Source organism: Pteropus medius, unplaced genomic scaffold (genome assembly GCF_902729225.1).
Source record: "Pteropus medius unplaced genomic scaffold, Ma_sr-lr_union100, whole genome shotgun sequence".
In the NCBI taxonomy this organism is placed as follows: domain Eukaryota; kingdom Metazoa; phylum Chordata; class Mammalia; order Chiroptera; family Pteropodidae; genus Pteropus; species Pteropus medius.
Genome location: NW_024341894.1, coordinates 1,744,926 through 1,763,145, shown reverse-complemented (window position 1 = coordinate 1,763,145; position 18,220 = coordinate 1,744,926). Strand labels below are relative to the sequence as shown.

At 33.2% G+C, this 18,220-nt stretch overlaps 1 protein-coding gene across 2 annotated transcripts in view; it reads right to left on the bottom strand.

Annotated features, from left to right (window-relative positions):
* Positions 1-18,220, bottom strand: part of ERP44 (endoplasmic reticulum protein 44) — a 69,708-nt gene that overhangs the window by 36,287 nt on the left and 15,201 nt on the right. The window contains exons 2-4 of one of the 2 annotated variants that reach the window (XM_039855868.1): positions 11,798-11,870; positions 10,076-10,115; positions 5,922-6,037 (exon numbers count right to left, since the gene is read on the bottom strand). In XM_039855868.1, the coding sequence (XP_039711802.1) occupies positions 5,922-6,037; positions 10,076-10,115; positions 11,798-11,870 (229 nt within the window). Of the gene's footprint in view, positions 1-5,921; positions 6,038-7,124; positions 7,665-10,075; positions 10,116-11,797; positions 11,871-18,220 lie in introns of those variants that run through there. The other variant, XM_039855879.1, reaches the window with a different exon arrangement.

Here is an 18,220-nt window from a genome sequence, read left to right as displayed (position 1 = left end):
TGGGTATCTTGATTCTCAGGTTACCTTCTGCCTTTGCTAGGAAGTATTACAGATTTTCCGCCTGACAGAAACTAATTCTAAAGCAGCAAGTAGGTACTCTTGGCTGGAAAGAATACTGTTAAGGAAATATAGACCACTGAAGTAAAACTTTTATTTGCATACAACAAAGCTAAGTAGAAAATCCTATGAGATCTACATAAAAATTATTAGAACTAATAAATACCAATATACAAGATCAATATACAGAAATCAATTGTAGTTCTATGTAGTAGTACCAAACTACCAGAAATTAAAATTAGAAAAAAAATCAATGCTATTTATAATAGCATCAAAAATTAAGAAATACTTAAGGATAGATCTCACAAAAGATGCATAAGATCTAAGAAAAAACCCCAGACAAACCCCAAATGAGGACATTCTACAAAATACCTGACCAATATACCTCAAAAGTGTCAAAGTTGTGAAAAAAAAGGAAAGAATGAGAAATGGACAGGTAACTGAGCAGACCTGATGACTAAACAAATATCCGGATAAAGAGAAAAAGGGCACGAATGGAACAACTAACAAAATCTGAATAAAGTCTATAATTTAGTTCATAGTAATGTACCAGTGTTAGTTTCTTAGTTTTGACAAGCATACTATGGTAATATAAGATGTCAAAATTATGGTATACTGGGAAAGAAGTATAAGGAAACTCTCTGTATTATCTTTGTAACTTTTATTGTAAGCAATAAAAAGCTTATTTAAAAAATATCATTTACAATAGCATCAAAAAAAAATCTATGGATAAATCTGACAAAGATGTGAAAGACGTAGGCTGAAAAACTGCTTAAAACTGCAAAATATTGCTGAGAAAAACTAAAAAGACAAATAAATGGGGAGATATACAATGTTCATGGATTGGAAGATTCAATATTATTAAAATGACGATGCTCCACAAATTGGTCTAAATATTCAAAGTAATCTCAATTAAAATCTCAGCACTCCTTCCCCCTACCCTTTGGTTAAAAATTAAAAGGTGATTCTAAAATTCATACATAAATCCAAAGCAACTAGAACAGCCAAACCACTTCCAAAAAAGTACAAAGATGAAAATTTTATGCTACTGACTTCAAAACTAATTATAAAGCTACAGTAATCTGTTAGTATGGTACTGTTGTGAACATAGACAAACAGATAAATGCCAACTAAATAGGTCAACAGTACAGACTACAGAGACTAGAAATAGATCCACATATATATGGTCTGTTGATTTTGACAGAGATACAAAGTAAGTTAGTGAAGGACAGTTTTTTCAACAAATAATGTCAGAACAGCTTGATAATTATACGCAAAAAATGAACAATCCATACATTGTGCCGCATGTAAAAATTAACTCCAAATGGATCACAGGCCTAAATGTAGAACTTCACACTATAAAATTTATGAAAGAAAACATAGCAGAAAATCTTTGTGATCTTGGGTGACGCAAAGATTTCTTAGATACAGCATCGAAATCAAAATCTGTTTTAAAAAAGGATAAATTGGACTTCCTCAAAATTAAGTATACCCTTCTAAAGACACTCTTTGAACAAAATTGGAGGTCTCACACTTTCTGACTTCAAATGTTATAAAATTACAATAATTAAAACAGTGTGGTACTGGCATAAAGAAAGACATATAGACCAATGGAACAGAGCAGGGAGCCCTGAAATAAACCCTTGATTTTTGGCAACGATGTCAACACCATTCAATGAGGAAAGAATAGTTTCATCAACATATGTATTAGAAGAGCTGGATATCCACATGAGAAAAAATGACATCAGATCCTTATCTTGAACCATGTAAAAAAATAACTAAAAACAGATAAAGACCTAAACTATACATACTATACCTAAATTATAATACTCTAAGAAAAAAACAGAAGAGAAGTTTCATGACATTGGATTTGCAGTGATTTCTTGGATATGATACAAAAACCCAAGCAACAAATATAATAACAGATAAATTGAACATCAAAATTTAAAACTTCTGTGCAAAGGACAAACAGAGTAAAAAGAGAATGTACAGAATGGGAGAAAATATTTGCAAATCATATATCTGATAAGGAGTTAATATCCAGAAAATATAGAGAACTCTTATGATCCAACAACAAAATATCCTGATTTAAAAATGGGCAAAGACCTCAAACAGATATTTCTCCAAAGAAAATATACAAATGGCAAGAAGCACATGAAAAGATGCTAAACATTACTAATCATTAGGGAAATGAAAATCAAAACAATGATAAGGTAGTACTTCACACCTTTTAGAATGGCTATTATCACAAAAACAGAAAATAACAAGTGTTGGTGAGGATATGATGAAATTGAGATCCTTGTACCTGGAGTAAAATTGGTACAGCTGCTATGGAAAACAGTATGGTAGCTACTCAAAAATTAAAAAAATAAAATTAAAATATGATCCAGCGATTCTACTTCTGTGTGTGCATGTATCCAAAAAAGTTGAAAGCAGAATCTTAAAGATATTTGTATATACCCATGTTCATAGCAGCATTATTCATGATAGCCAAGAGTTGGAAGTAACCCAAGCATCCATAGACAGATGAATGGATAAACAAAATGTGGCATATATATATCATGGAATATTATTCAGCCTTAAAATGGAAGGAAATTCTGACACATGCTACAACATGGATGAACCTTGAAGACATTATGGTAGGTAAAATAAGCCAGTCACAAAAAGACAAATACTGTATGATTCCGCTTATGTAAGGTGTCTAGAGTAGTCAAATTGATAGAAACAGAAAGTAAAATGATGGTTGCCAAGTGATGGGGGAGGGGAAAGTAGGAAGTTTTTGCTTAATGTGTATAGTATTTCAGTTTGGCAAGATGAACTTCTGGAGACCACAGCATGAATATACTTAATGCTGCTAAACTGTACATTTAAAAATAGTGGATTATAAATTTTGTGTTCTGTGTATTTCACCACAATTGAAGACATTCTTAGAGTGTAACAGGAGAAAATATTTGCAATTACACATTTGAAAAAGAATTTGTATTCATAATATATAAAGAGCTCTCAAAATCCAATAAAAAATTGCTGTAAGAAATTTTACCTGTTAATAATTTAACAGATATGTTAAATTTAATATACTGATCTTACCGAATATTGGTAAGAATATAGCAAAACTGGAATGCTCAGACACTGATAGTAGATATGTAAAATAAAACAAATACTTTGGAAAATAGTTTGGCAGTTTTTTAAAAAGATAACCATAAACCTACCATATGACTCAAGTATTTGTCCAAGATAAAAGAAAGCATATTTATGTATGTTCATAGCAGCTTATATGTAATAACCCAAAACTGGAAACAACTCAAATGTCTGTGAATAGGTGAATAGTTAAAGAAACTGTGGTATATAGCCATACAATGGAATGCCACTCAATAAATAAAAAGGAATGACATGTGCAACAATCTCAAAATAACCAAGCTGAGTTACCCAAAAAAAAGAAAAAAAAAAAAGACAAATTCATACACAAAGAACACATAATGTATGATTCCACTTACATAAAATCCTAGAAAATGCAAACTAATCTATAGTAATAGAAAGCAGTTCCATGGTCTCCTGAGGATTGATGGATGGAGAGAGGAACCACAAAGGAGCACAAGGAAAATTTGGGAGATGACTGTATGTTGTTATCTTGATTGTGGTGATGGTTTCATGGGTGTACACGCTTCAAAACATTAAACTGTATAATTTAAACTTGTGTTATTTATTATATGTCAATGATATCTCAATAAATCTTTTTTTAAAAAATCAAATCCTACCAAAGAACAATCTGCCTAACAGGCATTCCTCTCCAGACTGCAGGATTCTTCAGGTCCCTCCAGCTCAAAACCTCTACAGTCCAGCTGGCACATAAAGGGTTACCCAAAGTACAGTATATCTTACAATCTCTACAGAGAGTAGAGAATGTGAGTTAATCATCAACAGGATTTCATAATGTCACTTTTAAAAAGTGAAGAATTACACAGAAGAGAATAAATATTTAGAGAGGATACACAATATCTGAGATATAACTGTCATTAGTAAAAAACTAATTTTGTAGATCTCTCTGGTGGATCAAAAAGGAACTATGGCTATTTATTCCCATTAAAAGAGAACTTGATTACTAGCAATGATGTCAGATTTATTTAAAAAAGTACATTGATCTTTTTAAAAGATAGAATAAATTATATTTAAGGCAAAATAGTTAATTTTTCTTTCCAATTATTGTAAGCCTGAGAATCATTTCAGATTTTATGGTCTAAATTCAGAGTAAGGACTGCTGTCTGCACTGTAATGTCTAAATATACAAAGAACAGAAAGATTTGAAATGAGAGCCCACATCAAAAACATCATGTTCTCTGTCAATAAAGGTGGGAGGAAAGATCCAGAAAGCAGAGTGGAAATGCAGGCCATGCTTGTACTAAAAAACTTTTATTGCTCCCTTCATCCTATCTAGTTATGAATCTCACTAGACAGAAATGTGGGGTATGGCTTGTAAGCTTTTGAAATGCTTTGCTGTTTGCTGTTTCTGTCTAGCACAGGGCTTTATCAGTAAATCCCAAAACGTCTGTTCAATTGAACAAAAAAGAAGCAAATACAGCAGGTCCTCAAATAATGTCATTATGTTCAATGTTGTTTCATTAAAATGTTGATGAGATGCCTTAGGAACTTAACTCTTGTTTATATCAACTAGCTTATGTTTCATCATATATCCTTTCACTTAAAGTCACTGAACCTATCAATGACACTCAGTGAAGACTTCCTGTAGGTCTGTGAAAGCATTTGGTCAGGAGATTTGCATTCTAAATCTGGCTTGACTAGACATTAAGCTGTAGGAGACATTCATTAAGCCACTTTATTTCATCAGTAAAATGAATAGTTAGTGTATACGCATACACACACACACACACGCACACAAATTCTTTCAGGTTAAGTGTAAAGGATAGGACATTTGCAGAACAGAAGAGATCTATATTCAGGCCAATTTACCAATAATTCAATGCAACAGGCTTTGAATGAGCAGTCTCTGTCTCCCAGAAACTGTCAGACTCTTGAGATTCAGAGATTAATGAGTTTGGTCCCCGCTTAAAAAGGATTAAAACAAAAGAACCAAAAACAAAGAAAAGAAGTTCCTGCCTTCGAAGAACTGACATTTCAGCTGGTGAGACAACTAAGATACAATAAACCAAAACTACAAAGTGCAATAAGAGTGGTACTATGAAAGAGGAAAGTTCAAGTGTAACAGGAACACTCAGGCGGAAACACCACTGCAAAGCTCACTAGCTCAAGTTAGAGAAATCTGTCATGTATAGGGAAAACCATGAAGGTTTTATAGAGAATGCTCTGCTGGGACAAGTGAAATCCAAGAGATTAGATTTTAAGTGAGTCTAACCTAAGTTTCTCAACATTCGCAATAATATAATCAGTAACTAGAGCTATTTACACCTCAAAAATAATCTAAGCCAATCTTAATAGAATCTTTTAAATAACAGGAACACACAAAAATCTGAGACTATTTGACATGACTACAAATGGTATTTTTGCATGATTCTAAAACTAATAGAAACCCATTCCCCCCGCCCCCGCCCAAAACTACATTTAAATTTTATTTATTAATTTTGGAACTTGCTTTGGTAGAAAACATTGCTGTTATGATTTACTACCTGTATGCTTGCCCTACTATATTTTAATGAAAAAATAAAAAACTTAAAACTCTTCACACTGAGAAGTAGTATTTAAGAACATAAAGATTAAATATTAACATTTTGAGCAGGTCACTGGTACCTTTTTGATTTATTCTCCACTTAAGCAGAGCATTTTTTAAACAAGAATTATGGGGGGTTTGGGGATAGGGCAGTTTCTCCCAGACTTCCTCCTGAGGTACTCACAGTGCTGATCACAATCAACTCTGGCGAACACTACTTGATTTTCATTTGGATATTCTTCCTTAATGACATTGGAAGCTTCCTCAAAAATTGGATGCAACATCTGGCTGAAACGACACCTATGCACAGAAAAGGTTATCAATTAAAACTGAAAAGGAGAAGCAATAAAATCTTATTTCAGTTATTATCCATTGATATTAGCATATGTACAACACACAGCTTTTGAGACAATCACATAGTTAATTTAGTCATGAATCCTAATGTCATTCACTGGAGATGAAGATAATTTTGAATTCAAAGACTACAGAAATAATTAAAAGATTTTTTTTTTACCCTTAGGAAAATGGCCAATATTACGAAGCACACAGATAAGGATCTCTCACAAACTCCATGAAACAAGCCTGAAATAAGCCCTCTAAGAGGAATCTACTTGGACTTGCAACTACTGAGACTTGGGCATTTATAAAAGAAATAAGCTTTCTCTAAATAGTGAACATATTTTAGACTACTGTGCGAAATCTTTAAAATGGTAAGTTCATTGCAAATATTAGACCAATTCACCTGTTAATTCAATCAAATCTCATAAGCAAGGTAGCATACTAATTAAATAACTTGTATGAAAGGATATATATAGTACATAATGAACTGTTTCCCCTCAGAATTTACCCTTGGTTAAAATGGGCTTTTGTAGCTATAAACATTAAATGTACTAAGTACAGGAGCAAAAATCTTAAATTCCTAAACAAGATTTCCTGTCCATGTTTCCTTTGTCATTTTTTATTTTTATAAAAAGGGGCACAAATCCCACAATATCCCAGAAACTTGAAACTTCTAATTCTGACTGTCAGGCCAACCACCTCACAAATAATATGCTGTGGGTCATTAAAGGGACCTGATAAGAAAGAAAAGAAAAATCAGAATTAGCACCCAGCCAGATGGGTTAGAATGGTCATTCTCACGTGAAAGGTATTGAGAATTCATTAACAAAAAAAAACCAAACAAACTATAACTGCTACTATTGCTTCCAGAGCCCTTTTCCACAAAGAAATTTACTTAAATAAAGCCTGTGAACTCTTTAATGCATATGTGATTAGGTCATATATATTATCCATAATTCTACAATAATATTATAAAGTATGTGAAAGGATGCAAACTTTATACTTCCTCCCTATTTCTTTTTGTATATATCTCTTCTAGCCCACTCACCTGACTTCCTAAGGAGATGTCCTAGAATATATCAAGGAGACACAATCTGTATCTTCAATCTCTTGCTTTCAAGTGGCTCTTTCCTCTTTTAGCATTCTTAAATCTCTCCCATCTGGGATAGGTGGGTGGGGTCTGTGGACATCAGGGACCGTGTCTTATTTGACTACATATTCTAATAAGCATTTCAATAGATGTCTGTTAAATAAATAAACTGACAGAATGAAGGAACTAGAGAGGCTAGGACCATAGGTTTGTGGGTTCTTACAGTTTGCTGGAAATGGAGTGCTGGAGGACAGGGGTGGGAAGGGGTAGGGATGGATTAATGGTTTCTTGAAGAATTAGAATATGGCCTAGTAAAGAATCAGTAGACAGGCTCCTGGTTTACGGGCAAGGTAAAGACATACATTAAGGGCTCCTTCTTTCTGAATTGTCCAGTTTGCTGCCCAGTAAGCATTTAAGCATAAGTTTTTGTTTAAAATAGGATCAGTTTTGATACCAAAAAGTGGAAGGGGAAGAGGAAATAAAAGTTCAATTGAAATATTACTGCACCTTCATACACATGTACCCATACATATGAAAAGTTACATTTGTAAAAGTAACATAAAAGCAATAATCTATTAAAAGGACGTTAAGGGTCATCTGAATCCAACTTCCAATCTAGTGCTTGAATCAACTCTTTACAAATCAACCAAATAGGTAAAAGTCTTTTCGCAGGGACTATTTGAGGGCACTTACTAATATGACCTAGTGAAGAAAAATAATAAGCTTTGGAGTCAGACATACCTGAGTTTAAATCCCAGTTCCACCACTTACTAGCCGTATGACCTTTCTGAGCCTCAATTTCCTCAACCTAAAATGGAAATTATAATACCTACCTGCAGGGTAGTTCTGAGCATTAAAAACAGTATATGTAAAAAGCCTGGCACATAACAGCATTATTAAGTACCTACTATAGTTTGCCACCTTCTGAGGCATATCAGTATTTTTAGGAAGTTCTGTTACATAATTCTTAAACTGTTACATCCATTATCCTCCACAAGGAACTCAGAATCTAGCCTTTGAGGCCACAGTGTAAGTCTATGTCCTATGACCAATTACCTGAGTTTTTTCAATTGAATAAAAGAGTATTAATTCATGAACAATTCAAGGTATTTTTGGGGTATATGTTCTCCTGAATAACTTCAATTAGTCCGCATTTCCAACTCAGTTTTTGTAACAAGGTCAGTGGCACATTCTATTTTTCTTAAAACATATAAAATCCCTCAATCGAGAGAATAGCATTCTAGTTTTAACTATGCCACAATCTTGTCCTGTAACCTGGAAAATACTTTACTCCTCTGAATCTGTTTTATTCTTAAAGAATTTGACTAGATAATCTTCTACCAAATTTTGTGTCTATTTTTACATCTAGATAACCCTAATTTATCTTGGAAAATGTTATCTTTGTTATACATTTTTTATAAATGGTATTTTCTCTGTATATCTTCAACATTTTACTGAAGTTCTTTAAATACCTATACATCATTCATCCAGTAAATATTAATTATGTACTTATCTACCAAGTATTATGCAAAGTACTTAGGGATTTATGCTGAAAAAAGATAGGTGTGATCTTTTCACAAAGCTAACAATGTAGTAGGGAGCTGTAACTAAACTATAGTACACAAGTACTATAGTTGGGTGCGTCTAGGGTGTATGAGAAAATATAAAAGGGTTCCTATTCTGACTTGAGAGGAAGGGTTAGAGATATTGATCTAGGAAGGTGACTCGGAGAAAGTGACATCTAATCTAAGACTTGAAAGATGATTAAGTCTTAACTAGGTAAATAAGTGGGTGAGATAATAGTGATCCATTTAGGCAGAGAAAATACCATGAATAATGGTCTGGTGATAAAAGACTACAGAATATTCAGTATAACTAGAACAGAATGTGGAAACAGAGAGAGGCAAGAGATATAGCTGTAGAGGTAGGAAGGGATCAGGTCATAGATGAGAGACTTACCTAAAAGTAACAGAAAACCATTTAAGGGTTTTAAGATGAGGTGTATACTGATCCACTTTGCATTTTAGGAAAGACCACTCTGGTTTACTTTGCAGAGAACAGAATGGAGACACATAAGACTAGAGGCACATAAAATAAATTAGGAGGCAGTTGCAGGAATCTGGATAAATTGCAGGACTATGGCCTGAAATAGGACAGTGGTAACTAGTAGGTGGTAAACCTAAATGGGTCAAATAAGATACAGATTGTTTAGGAATAAGGATTATGTGTTTCAAACTTCTCTTGAGCTGAAACTCTCGTCCTTCTGTCCCCATCCCACATTCTTTAACATCTATTACATATTATGCCCTTGTTCTAGATGCTGGAAATACTTAGTAAGACATTATCTCTGCCCTCAAAGTTTGTTTGGCAGGGCAAAAAGATAAAAGAACAATGGAGTTAAGAAAAAGAAAGCAGTACACAGGGTACTATGTGAACACAGAAGACAGAATCTGATTCAGACAGGATAAGGAGTAAAGACTTCTTAGAAGTAGTAGTTAGTGGTATACGTTTAAAATTTTCAACATAATTTTTCCTTCTAAACTTGCCACACCCACATCCTTACCTCCAAACACTGCCCTACTTTCTCAGTCAGGAAAAACTGACTGAGAACTGCAATATGTACTCACTGCATGTGTGGGGGGAGGAGGGAGGGAGAGAGATTGAGAGATTGAGATTTGAGTCTTTATGTTAACTACTTTTATTTTAAGATGTGGGATAAGGGAATCAGGTATATTTCTCTCTTAAAACACAGATGCTCAAATTAACTTGCTTTATTTGTGAGTAAACCTTAATTGACTTTGTGTATGGAATAGTCTCATAAAAGAAAAAGGCTTCTCCACTCACCCCTTTCTAGCAAAGAAAAATTCACCTTTACCAAGTTAAACCGCAAAAATAATATTATTACTTACCAATCAGCATAAAAATTTACTAAAGCAACATCAGCATTGTCTGAAATTGAAAAACAAAACCAAACAACCTAAGTTATTTGTGTCTACATAATTTTGGCATAGTAAAAGATATGGTTTTCATCATGGTCTTTTTTTATTGTAAAGGCCCATAAAAAATACACAATAACAATTAAGTTACCTCTTGCTCAAAAACCCATACATAGAATGGAAAACATATAATTTGTGGGAGTCCTTGTTTCTTTTCTCTATAGCTTCCACCTTTATACCTTCATGGAATGAACATAAAACAAAAGGGGAATCAGACCCAGATAAGGCAAGTAAGCTGCTAAATAGCCTACTCTCATAAAAAATCAAGTGAAATAATCTGGATTTTAATAATCTGACTTTCCTTATTTATAAATAACTGAGAATTACCTCAGCAAGTAATTCCTATTTCACAGAAGAGAGCTGTATAATTAAGCTCAAAAATGCCCCACCTAGTTACGAGTATTCTACAACTAATAGTTTTGGGTAAAATGTATTTTTTCTGGTTCCTATACACTTAACAGTTATTCTCGGTTGCAAAAATAACTTAGTATCATTTGCATAGGATATGAAGACATGAGAAAGTTATGTTCTTTTCCTGTAAATCTAATACAAACAGAAACTCCTCAAGTACTCACAAAAATAAAAAGCAGACATTCTAGAATTTGGAAGATTAAAGGAGTGAAAATAATATGTAAGTTTCAATTCTCTTCCTTTTTTTTTTTTTTTTTTTTTACTTTGAAAGCACTTTTGATCGACTTGCTTATTCACTCTAAAGCAGTGGTTCACAAACTGTGGTCTCTAGACCAAGAAGCACCAGCATCAAGTAGGAACTTATAGAAATGCAAATTCTTAGTTGCGTCTAGCAGTTTCTGTCAGAAACTGCAACCAGGCCTGCAGTACAGATATTAATATATCCTCCAAGTGACTCTGAAATAGTTTATAGAACCATTGCTCTAAAGAGGTCCCATAACATGGGAATAGATTTTAGCATTTAAAACAAGTTCCAAGAATACAAAACAATATATAATGCTCAATGAATAAACTCCTTTTACTTTTATTATTTTTGGTTTTGTTATGTTCAAATCAGTGGGTTGAAATGAAGTGCTTAAAAAATAATTTATGCACATTGTACATTTTCTTAAATTTCCTAAGCTGTGATTTTCTATCAACCACATCTTCACCTTCCCTCTACTACTTTTAAAAACAAGAAGTGTGTCCCCCTAAGTTAACTGTATCTACAAGCACACTGTCCGTGAACAAAGAATTCAGTGAAACACTTACTGAACTTAACTGGACCAATAACAATAAAAGAGATCAGAGTAGGTGATTTAGTTTAAAGTTTAAAAAGAAAAAATTTCTAGCTGTGTCCTAAAGTACATTTAGTACAGCACAGTGAAAACTGTTGGCCTCTAAGTAGGCTTTAGCAAAATACTTTAATTGTTAAGAGTAGTATTTATGGCAAGGCAAAGAAATAAAGCAAGACTAAAAGTTTACTTGTAACACAGGAAAGTAGACTTACACATTTTAAGAAATTTCACTAAAAATTAAAACCAAAAGTGCTTTGTTAATTCAGTAAACCATGGAATTAATTAGAATGCCATTTCCTCAATCGTTCTAGATAGTTGAAATTTTATTTTGTTTTTGTATATAAACTATATAGAAGAAAGTGTACTTTAAAAATATCAAAGTACTTACTTAAAATGTCATCTATATTCTCTGTATCAAGACTTGTTATTTCAGTTGTTACAGGAGTAAAAATCCAAGTAACCTGGAAATTTCAAAATAAGGAAATTAATAAATGTTTCCCAAAAAGGCAAATAAAACAGTCTAAAAAGAAAAAGAAAATTTATGAATAGAGTTGGTTTCATTTGTTATTAACAAAGTCATCCATCAATTGGTTTTAATCTTTATTAATCTATTCTACCTCACAACTAGATCAATGAAATTGGAGAAGTACAAATTCTCAAGCCTGTAAACTGGTCAAATAAGACTTCCTATACTTTCAAATATATAGAAGAGATTGTTTCTAAACAATTAAGTAAATTGAGAATTTACTCATCCTTTTACATTAATACTTTCAACAATTTTATCTTTACTGCACCATAGAAAAAAATTTACCAGATGATTATCAGTTTTGAAAGAATATAAACCAAAGCTAAGTTTGCTGATTCTATCCCTCCATGTTTTTAAGACAGAACAAAATAATGAAGAGGATTCAAGAAAGTCTTTTCAAATTGTGACCCTAAAAGCCCTTCTTGCCTCATATTCTGTTACTGGTGTTATGTGAGAGGCTATCTTAAAAGGAGAGTGAGAATGTTTTTAACTTTAACTTATCTGAGACCAAAGTTCAAGTTTGTCAAAGAAAATCTCAATCTGCCAAAACAAAGATACAATTTTAAACTAAACTAGCAACCGTTTATTATTTTTAAAGGTAATTTTTTTTGTACTTTAGGTTCTATGTTTAATACACTATGTATCTTGATGCCTGAACAGTTTTTTGTTCAAACCAGAGTTTGTGTTTGGAAATTCATTCACTGAACCACTGCTCTTTATTGAGTGACCAACTAATGTCAGGCCCTGATCAAGGTACTAAAAACTACTCCACTATCCATCCTTTTCATGGTCACTTCGGTACTCACAAGGTACAACTCAAAAATTTTATAATTTATCAACAATTCAACTTCTAAATAGTATAAAGAAATGTGTTGATGCCGGTATATAAATAAGTCCAGCTAATTATTTTACATATTTCTATAAATTTATAAAAATCATTTGTAAAAATCATTTACAGAAATCAAATGAAAAAAATCACTTCTTAGAAGCCTAACACTAATTTTATCTTTAAGTTATCATAATAGTGTAGCCAATAGCTAAGTAGTATTTCTACCAGGAACCAATAAATAATATTCTCCGAAAAGTAAGCTAGAGAATTTAAAATCCTTAAATATATAGCTTATATAACTAATTTCATTATTCTCAACCTCAAAAATTGTAAAGATCAGACTTCTCTCACTATTAATTATAATTAGTCATTTCTCACTATCTATATCTCAATTAACAGATCCTCCTCTTAGTGTATGACTAGCTCTAGACAACTATATAACTTTTAAAAGATAAACTGAGACATATTAAAATTCTTAAGAGTTTATTTGAGCAAATATTGATTCAAATCAGGAAGCCACCAATCTAGCAGATAGGAGCTCTAAGGTATAGGAGCTGTACAAAATATAAGGTATAGGAGCTGTACAAAATATAAGACTTTTAAAGGCAGAAGGGAATAGGAACAAGGAAGTTATTATACTAGGCAAAAAAGTGAGTTAGTGATTGCAAAGTTACTTTCCTTTAGAGGATGACACGAGTCTATCAAGCAGACTACCTAACTAGTCTGTCTGATCAGGCAATTCTTGATTGAGTGGTTTAGGATTCCATTTCTGGAAGAGCCTAAACTGTATTTCTTAGTTTGGTGATGTGGGCTTGGCATAAGTGACTCCATTTGGGGCCTGCTGTCTTGTTTTTAACAAACCCAATTATTTTGGTCTGCAAGATTTTAGAGTGGATTGTGTACTGAAGAAAAACTCGAGATGATGCAAAAATAGTATCATAAAGCAACAAAATAAGTCATTATCAAAGTCAAGTCATTAGATAACTCGGTAGTCATTTTCAGAGTGTCTAATAGGTACTGAGGGCACAAATGCTTCAGACAAGATTTGCTCTACCTCAAGAAGCTTTCAAACTATTGGTGGTGTAATGAGGAGAGAAAAATGTGTAAAATAAAGATATAATAATGGTCTTCAGTTGTATAATCCAAGAAAGCTCATTTTTTGAATAGTTACTGCCTATCAAAACATATGTTTACAGAAAACTATATTCTAAATTTAATGACTTTTTACGTGCTAGATAACAACAAAAATGAAGCAACAATCAATTTGGCTGTATTAAATGGGTAACAATTACTTAAGAAACACTGCTCATAAACATAAAACTGATAAGACTATTCAGCTAAGTCTTGTGTTTAAGAGGGCCCAAAGCAAAAAAATTATAGCTGACCCAATAATCTCTCCTCCCCATAGGGCATAAAGGAGGCATTTTATCATTAACACTTCTATTAATATGCAGTATGAAGGGAAAGACAAGTTGTTTATTTGAATTGTTAGCAAGCTCCACTAGTCTGACAAATGTCTTTTTTTTCATGTCAGCCCTGGGCAGAAACAAGATTCTCCTGGGGAAACATCTTTATGTGTCAAATGCTATAGTGCTTAAGTAAAATAAAGACAAGTAGCTCTAAACCAAGGAGAGAAGAGGGTATCATTAATTTAATTTTTTAAGTTAGACTTGAAGTAAGCTTTTAAATTTATTTTTTTTAAAGAAACGACAAAAATGTACATAAAAAATTTTTAAGTTAGACTTGAAGTAAGCTTTGAAATTTATTTTTTTTAAAGAAACAAAAACGTATATAAAAATAGAAGATATTAGTAGACATGAAAAATACAGCCTAATGATGGACTATTTAGGTAACATATAAATATATAGACATAAATATGAACTATTTTACAAATTGGATATTCTCTTCAGTTCGTTCGTTCCCTTTCTTGCCAAGAAAACTGTGAGAGATCTCCAATCATTTTATAGAATTCATTAGATAAATCCTGTACAAAATTAAACATTCCAGCCTGATAGGTCTAGTGATCTTATATAAAAGGTACGTCAATGAAATGGTAAATATTGCACCCAAATTGATTTTAAAAAAAGTGACAGGTTAACTTTAAATACAAGCGTATTCAGCAAGTAAAGAATATTTTCTTCTATTAGATAGTTTTTAAACTTTGAGGTATCTTTGGGAACTAAAAAACTTTCTTTTCCTTAAATTTCCCTGTACCTTCCATGACCACCTAACTGGCTAGTGATGCCAGTACACTAGGTATAGTTCCATACCATTTTTGAAGCCACGCAGCAGGTCAGCTGCTTTCTCAAAACATGGCCCACAATTTTTCTGCTTCTATCTCTTTGCGTGCATGGTTTCCTCTACCTGGTGTGTCCTCTCGGACTCACTACTACAAGCATAATCAATCTTTCAAGCACTAATTCCCTCTTCCATGAAGCTTTGTGTGGTTTTTCTGGTAGAAAATGCCTTCTCTTTCTCAAAAGCCTGACCTACTCCATAGGGACAGAAAGAGAGAAAATGTAGGCTAGGGAAATGGGAGTTACTGCAAAATTAAAATTCTCTCTAGGTTAAGTCATCAAGTTGAAACAAGGTACAATAAAAAGATGATTACAAGTTAAAGATAGTATTTACAAATCCATTTTGGAAAGATTATTAAGCACTCTCAATGTTAAGTAAAACTTCAATTGTTACACTATTAACATATCTACATGCTATATCACTAGCACATACAAAATGCTCTGGCACTCACTGCTAAGCTATTCCTCTTAAAACGAAACAAAACAAAAACATTAACTGAACAAGACACTAATCCAACAGGATCTTCTTCAGAAGTATGAACTAACATCAATAACAAATATTAGAAGTGAATTATAAAAGCTTCTGTTCATAATTTTATAAATAAATAAATCTTCCTAGTACATTAAGACTATTCAAATCTTTACCATTTGAATATACCCTTAACGGAAACAACTATGACACTCCCTGAATTGATTATCTCCCTTCGATCCAACCTGCCCAAAGAGGCCAGACTAATCTTTTCGAATGCTGCTTTGCATATATCAATTCTTCTGCCCAATAAAAACTTCCAAGAGTATTTCACTGTCCACAGTATAAAACTCCTTAGCCTGGTATTTAGGGCCATTCAAAAACTAGCTTTCCTAAGTCACATCCTACTGTACTCCATTTATAATCCATACTCTAACCAACATAAACTATAGTTAGAGTAACCAATCTAGTTGGCCACATACTCTAGCTTGTTTGAGACAAAACCTGTATGTATATGACTGTTGCTTGGGAATATTATTATAAGCACTACCCCTTTCAAAAGGGTCCCAGTTTGGGCAATAAATTATATGGTCACCCTGCAGTAGTCCCTTGGCAATTGAGAGGAATTGTAACAAGCTCTTCATAAATCCTGAATTACTAACAAGCATATAATGCTCTACCATATACAGTAAAATGAAAATTGGAATAAGAGTGAACAGAGAAGAATACAGATGGATTAAGATATGAATGTTAAAACAATCACTAGCTTCATTCATTGACTTGAAAAACTAGGCTCTTAGCAGGGGTATAAAATCAGTAACTCAGAAAAATTACTACATGACCCTTCAAGGGTCACCTGCACATGATCCAAACTCCATAAATTACAAATTCAAGAATGCAGGGGGTCTACAGTACTTGCAATTTCTAAAATGTGTCTTATTATTTTGCCTCCACACTTTGCTCATGCAGTTTCCTCTCTAAAAGAACAGCTAGGAAAGCCTATCTAGTTTTCAAGACCCAATTCAAAAGCTATCTTCTCTATGAATGCATTCCTGAGGGACCCAGACAACAGCAATTCATCTCTCTCCTCCGAAGCCCCAAAGCACTTTCTGTAGGGTGTTAACAATACTTTCCACGCGGGTTATTTATGCCGTCTTACTTCCTATACGAGACTTTGAGTACCTTCAAAGTAGAGACTACACCTTATTCAATTTTATATTTCACAGATCACTTACTACAATACACTGTTTATACACAATAAGCACTCAGATATGTACTAAGTGAATGAATGAGTAGATTATGATAATACACTAAGAATTTAGAGGGGTGCTGGAGTTGCGAAAAGGAGGAAAAATATTCATAAAAGGATAGCTTCAAGGCTCTTATAGTGCCTTTTAATATGTTTGAGGACAATAAAGTTTAATAAAATAAGAATGAAGTCTATATTAAAACCTTTTTAACAATGTGGTGGTGAAAAGTGCAACACTTAGTGATGATCCACAGACTCAGAATTAGTTGGGATCTCAAAAGTGATCTTCCTACCCACTGCAGAAACCCCGCTACCTCACTGTTTAAGAGCTGTCATGAGTCCCTGGTAATAGCTTCTTCTGGTTCCCCCAGCTGTTCTCTGGCATGATATCCAGACACTTCAGCATATAGAAGACTCACATTTAAGAACAGATATGTTACATTCGTGGATAAAACTCCAATATTTCTTGTATTGTCCTATTTTAAGGTTGTTAATTCAGTCATGAAAAAATGATTTCGGACTTTCAGGATCAGAAGCTAATAAAGTATCAGGCAGAAGAGGTTATTAAATATATATATGTATATATATAGTTAGCAAAATTTATAGTCACAAAAGCATTTGCTAGGCTTTGCTTAAGTGTTTTATTAGAATATCTTAGTGTACTTTTGTGAAATCCTTCATTTACCTCCTTTTCTGTTGGGAGATTCTCAAAGCCCTTTACAAACTATGTCTCTCCTATAGCAAGAAATAAGTAATGTACCAGGCAATAGCTCCCTTCCATTTCTAATCCAGACTGACAAATCAACTTCCCACCTGAAGTCTCAATGCCATGGGACCCAGACTGCTTCCCATCCCTGGGGCCACTTCTCTCACCCTCAGTTTTGCATTAAGCTGGCAGGCAACAAAAATGCTTGGAGGTTTGCAGTTGGCTGCAAGGAGATAAGAGATATAAAAGGTCCCAGGAGCAAAGAAGCTGAGGCTGACAGGCACTGTAAGAACCTTGAAACTGAGTATCAATCAAGGCACATCTCACTGCTAGTATTCCCAGAAGCATTATAATGAACTAGAAGTTCAAGGAGAGGGGAAAAATAGGACTAGGTATAGAATAACACTGGATAGCTACTTTAACCCTTATATTGTTCAGTGATACAACCAACCTTCCAATAATATCAGTAAAATCCATTTCGGACAAGCCAGAACCGATCTGCTTTTATAAAGAAACATTAGAACAATTATGACATTCTTCATTAAATAAATCAAAATATTGTGGGCACAGGCATGTTTGGAAAAACAAATTCTCTGCAAAAATAATTCAAATATAGATAATATAATCCCTAAACTCAAATTCTCCTAGTAAAAACAAACATAAGGTAAAAGGAAAAAATTGTTGCAATTCATAATTTTCCTGCCTATTAACTATCTGATTGTGCATGGATTTCCA